General features: G+C 35.7%; 1 protein-coding gene and 1 long non-coding RNA gene across 2 annotated transcripts in view; one reads left to right on the top strand and one right to left on the bottom strand.

Annotated features, from left to right (window-relative positions):
- Positions 1–416: 416 nt before the first annotated feature.
- On the bottom strand, positions 417–2488 carry LOC140074120 (uncharacterized). The gene is made up of 3 exons (XR_011849203.1): positions 2337–2488; positions 1637–1734; positions 417–510 (listed from the first exon to the last, which is right to left on the bottom strand). It is a non-coding gene; the product is annotated as an uncharacterized lncRNA (long non-coding RNA).
- SLC7A11 (solute carrier family 7 member 11) overlaps positions 1369–6000 on the top strand; it is a 146871-nt gene continuing 142239 nt past the window's right edge. The window contains exon 1 of the mRNA XM_072119410.1: positions 1369–1894. Within this exon, the coding sequence (XP_071975511.1) occupies positions 1606–1894 (289 nt within the window). The 5' untranslated portion in view covers positions 1369–1605. The remainder of the gene's footprint in view (positions 1895–6000) is intronic.

Here is a 6000-nt window from a genome sequence, read left to right as displayed (position 1 = left end):
TTGATGTTTTAGTTATGATTTATGATGGTAGTTATTTTGTCACAGGGATTTAATAACTATAAAAATATCTAAAGTTGATTTTTCATCTTCTCTAACATCATAGTAGAATGGTATGAACAATTGTTATAATCCTGTGTAATGTAGCTATGGATTTACTGTATTACACTACATATAGCATCGCTGTCATTCATGTAACATCCTTCACATCGTTCAACTTCTGACTCATTATGTAACTTAGTTACCGGTACTTATACACAAATACACATTTTGAATGCAAAACATAAATATAATGCATAAAGTTTTATTGAGTTTTATGCCTTTTTGGTGATATGACAAAAAAGGTGGGAAAGTGCTCAGAACCTTTTTAGATTACAGTCAAACTAATCAACTTGTTAATTCTTGGATTTGGTACAAATCATCAATTTTTTTTAAGAACTGGATTAAATTGAAATCCTTTATCGTTCGCTTCTGACAAATCTTTCAGAATGGCGGTTGTCATTTACCCCACAGCTGATGGGGGAGTGATAAATGAAGGAAAAGGAAGAAATTACCAAAATTAGATTGCAACTTTTCAGAAAGAAGAAAGTCTTTTTTTAGAGGACTAGGGTAATTTACCAATTTCCATGGAAATTGGAGCTACACAAGGTCGGAAACATTTGATTCAAATCCAGGGAAAATGGTCTGAAAAATTTGTTGAAGTTTCAGCAAATTCTATTTTAGTCGACTAACTCTAATTAATTTATTACATTTCAGTATGTATTTGTAGAAATGTATTCAAACTTTTTGAAAAAATAACAGCAGTCAAATACCAGAGCTCATGATATAAGAGAATAAAACTAAAAAAAACACTCAGAGGAATAATTCCATCCCTACCACTCGGTATACAATATAGTAACAGAAGGAGAGAATTCTGGATTGTATACAGAACCTGGGAAACACATCTGCAGCTTATATAAGAGAATTCAGAAATTTTAGCATCTTACTGAACTGGATTTCTCTGTTTCTGCCAACGTTTGCTTTGCACATGGAACAACTATTAAAACTTTACTTCGGGGTGTGTGCACAGTCACTGTGAGCGGACACTACAACCTGACGTGGATAACGTAAATGTGAAACGTCTAACTCTCACAGATGCTCTGTGAAAGAATAGGCTTTGTTCTTTTATCTCCAGGCACTTTTTGCAAGTCACAATGATCTGCTTATGATAACAGGAGTTCCTGTTACTCCCACAGATTTTGTGTAAGAAGATTTTTTTTTCTTGTGCAACATGCCTCTTTGTAAGGAGAAGTGCTGAGTAATGCAAAGTTTTTTTTTTTCTTGTGGCTGATGCAAACCTGGGGAATTTGCATCATCACTCGGCAGAAATAACCTGGTGTGACAGCAGCCTAAATGCTCTACAAATCATCAAACCCATGAGGAAGCTGACTTGGTCTCCAATAATAGGGCAGTGAGGCAGCAGGTGTTACTGAGAAGCCAAACCTCAGCAGCTACAGGTTGTAGCTGAAAGTTTACATTGAAGACTGCATATTGCAGAAGTGGAGACCTCTTCTACCTGCACTGCACTTTTTTACTATTTCACTTTGTTTCCATAGTTTTTTTTTAACCATGTATAAGAAATCTGCCTCTGGGGACGTACCTGTAATATCCAAAGGCAGCTGTTACCTGGAAAACGAATCCCAAGACATGTTGCCTTCTAAAAAGGGTCAAGACCATGACAGGAACGGAAAGGTGGTCCTGAAAAAGAAAGTGACTCTATTGAGAGGAATCTCTATAATTATTGGGACTATTATAGGAGCAGGGATTTTTATTTCCCCTAAAGGAATCCTACAACACACCGGGAGCATAGGAATGTCCTTAACTGTGTGGACTGCATGTGGCATCCTTTCTCTTTTTGGTAAGTGTCAGCTTGCAATCTCCATATTCATGTTGTACACGTGGGCTGTTACTGCACATATGTCACTGGAGATCTACTTTGTACATACAGACAACAATTCAAAGTTATCTCTGCTGTTAAAGGTCATATTGTACTACTAGTCCCCTGAAGGACTTGAGAAAGTGTATAATTTAGGAAGTTTAAGTGACTTCAGCAAATCCTATTACACTTTATATTTTATTTATACAATGATTAAGTTACGGTTAATTGAATTTCTTTTGCTTTGTGTTAATATCTAGTTAATATAATTTCATGGCAGATGTTCGTGAGACTGAAAAACCTACAGGGACGGCCTTTGTGTGAGATACATGTGTTCTTATATATATGAAGCAGAGCGGCGTGCATCTGCTCCCTGCTATTACTGTGACGTATGGAGGGTGTGTCAGTAAATATTAGGTCTTACCTTTGTAACATTAACTAGCTCTGTGCCATGCTCTTGTAGGCTGCGTTACCTCATTCAGTTTTTCAGATGCTATTGTCATTGTCCAAACCAGGAGAGGAGTGAAAATAAAGAGTAGCGCCTCTCCATGTTATGTTCGCATCCATTAGGATCCACACCTGGTTTTGCTCCCCCCCTTTGGAGTCATTATAAAAAAGGTGCTCAGAAGGCTTTTTAGGAGAAAAAAAAAACATTTCTAAACAAGAAAAACAAGTTTACTTTCACATGTAGTTAATTGTAAATTCCTGTAAATGAATCATCTGGAGAAGATGAAGTAGAAAATTAGTAATATATGTGCTCCTTCCCACAGGTATGTTCGGTGCTTGTCCATTTTATTTCAGTATTGTATGCAATCAGGTTTTTTCTTATGTCTATATGGTATCTGTTTCACTTCCACAGGAAAAAAAAAGGTTTGCAAAATTTTGCAAAAAAAAAGTCTCTTTAGCATCATCTGAGGAAAAAAAAATACACAGCAAATAAATGCAGACCTAATGACCACGGGTTAGAGAAAAAAAAGGACATGTGAACAGCCACATAGACAATTTATAAAACTGGCTGCGATAGTTTTCAGGCGTAGTGTGTACTTAAATACATGTGCTAATTGCTTGCAAATGTATTTATGATGTGTTCGCACCAGTTTTGTGTGAACACGACAACACAAAACTCTGCGCCCAAAGGGGTGTCCCAGTGCCGATTTACACCGAGCACCACATTTATGTCAAAAGTCTCACATAATTGTGGTGTACATCCATTAAAAAAAAAACATGGTGCACTCAGTTTAAGTGCGATTGGCATATGCAGCATGTGCCAGACATCGCTGCGAGGGTCTGGTTACATTATATGCTGATGCCATGTAGTCATGTGACCCGTAATGTCAAACCTACGTGGGAGGAGGGAATATTTGTGATGGTAATGCTTCACTTTGTGTCTGATTGAAAATATCTGACAATAGTCTCTCTGTCATGTGCAGTCATGTGACCATAGATCTGTACACCAGATTTTTAAGTATTGACCTTTTTGCATCGACATTCACAAAGTGGTCATATAACTCTTACTGAATAACAATACTCTACAGTTCCAGTGTATATAATATGCTAAAGTGCCACATAGTGTTGATGTAATTGGGACCACAATAGCTTTACAGAACAATCCAACAAGTACTAACCAGAGAGAAACTCATGCCCTCACCTGTGTTTCTAACTAGGGTGATCACTTTTCACCAAATAGTTGAATTTTTGTATAGCACTGTTTTTCACCCAATATACCGTACCAAAATGCTGCCATAATTAAAGAGAGTCCTCTCATCCTTCTTACTTTTTCTCTGTACACGGACTCTCCATGAACATATATCAGATAATCTGAAACCGATTTGCAACGTAATACCAGTACAATGGAAAGCATTGCCTTGTGACTCATGTGCTTCTGAAGATTAAATACTTAAACCAAAGAACAATTATTTACTTTATACTAAAAGGTTTGGGGGTATTTTTAGAGCATTGACAAACATCAGGAATTAAATGTAGGAATTAACAGTATTTCAGATTTAAAGCTGATAATGAGAAACTCTGACAAGGTTTGTTTGTCAATGATATTCCTATAGTATTCAGGGAGTTTTATTTATTAGGTTATTTTATTACATTGTGGGCAGGTCATGTGGATTAATGCATAGCAGCGGTTACATTTGCCCATGGCTATCACCTGGCACCATATAAGTCTATGCAATCTATTCTTGCACATATTATAGAAATGCAATGTAATACTTTGAATATTTAGAACAGTAACCAAAAATGTAAAAAATCGTAACCATCAAACTCATTGAGAATAGAGAAGAGACGTTGATGAATGCAAGCCTTCTCATCTTGGCTATGGTGAGCCATATACTGTAGTTGCCTATCCTTCTGCAGTCTAGACATATTTTCATTTTTAAGCCATACCTTTCCCACAGATATGCAGAGGCGTCTAGTTGAGGTATCTTAGGCAACTTAGACAACTGTGTGTGCCAAAAGCCCCTTTTAATTGCGGCGCAAAATGGAAATCGTCGGGAAAATCAACGAAAATGCGGACCCTTAGTAAATAAGCCCCTGTGTGTTTAGGGCAAATAGATTCTCATGGCAATATTGGTTTTTGACACTTTAAGTAGTTTTTGCCAGGATTTCTAGTGGGTGGTCCTTCCCCTTGATATAAAGATTATCTCAGATACGTCTGTATTGGATTTTAAATATAATAGGTATTCTGGTGCCCCTGATTACAAAGAGAAGAATGGAAATACAAGTAGATTTACAAATATATTTGGTAATTCTCAGATCTCAAAATCAATCATAACTACTAGTATACAGTAGCATCTACAGCCACTGACCTGCTGTGTAACCGAGGCCACGTGATTAAACCCCTGGAGAAAAGGCTTGTCTCTACAAGGCTATATCGTACAGTCCATTTATTAACATGGTTTCTTCAAGTCAATTTCTTTAGCTGCATAAATAAAAAACTGTTCTTTGTGTTATTTCTCGAATAAAATTAGATTTGTCTCACTTGGAGATACATTGAGGACGTGATGTTTGTTAATTACATCCAGATATGTATAAGACAACATATTTGAAAGAGAAATTACATTTTGTAAAATCTATGTAGATATAATTGACAATTTTTACTCCATTGTAAATTTAGTTACACATATCGCATCGTATTGAATTTTCATACTTATTATTCTGACTCAAAAAATTTGTATTTTTTAGAAACAATTTCAGATTTTTTTTTCATCCAGGTAAATGTCATTGATTCACTGTTCTATGTAACCCTCAAAACTTCACTGTTTTTATTTATTTGCTGTGAAAAGTTTTATACAAAATTCTTATTTTCGCACTCATTAAATGATATGTGATTACATCGTACTTTCATAGTGGGAATTTTTTTACTTTATTTAAACTGTGCCTGGAAGCTAAAGACAATCTAAAGAGTTTTTTTTTTCTTTTTTTATTTAACAAAAGACTCTAATTACTTGAGTCTCATTAGTAATCTCTCAGGGATAGTTTCTAATGTAGAAAATAATCCAAGTTATCCATTATTTCTCTTTTATTGCTTCTACTACTAAATAATTGCTCTTGTTTGTTGCTAAATGCTATATCTACTATGTTATCCCTAATGGAATGCTCTCAAGTAAATCCGTAGACAAATCTAAAGAATTATGTGACAGAAACACTTAGCTGCTGTCTACTTGTAGAGTAGATAACAATGTGGGACACTAGAGAGTCAATAATCAGCTCTTCATCTTTTGGTCTAGAGATAATTACTATTTGTTTTCTCATACTAAAAAAAACACAAAACTTTTGATCATAGTTCTTAAGACGCTCACATCAAGGGACGTCTGTCATCTCTCCTAACATATAAACAGTGGCTCAGTGGTTAAGTGTCCTGAATGTAAAACAACACGCTGCGTTCATAGCTGGAGACGATGATCCTGATCCAAATCCCAGTGTTAAGCAAACACACCAGTTCTTTTTTATATGCTGGAAAACTATGCCTCAAGAAAATACTTTGTAACAATGTTTGTAACTAACAGGTGCAGTCAAACTTTCTCCACAATGCTCTGAACTTATGAACTAAATCTTTGAAATAAGGCTTCAGCAATTAT

The sequence above is a fragment of the Engystomops pustulosus genome, chromosome 1, assembly GCF_040894005.1.
Source record: "Engystomops pustulosus chromosome 1, aEngPut4.maternal, whole genome shotgun sequence".
Lineage (NCBI taxonomy): Eukaryota > Metazoa > Chordata > Amphibia > Anura > Leptodactylidae > Engystomops > Engystomops pustulosus.
Note: the sequence above shows the minus strand (reverse complement) of the source record. Positions and strands in the feature narration are given on the sequence as shown.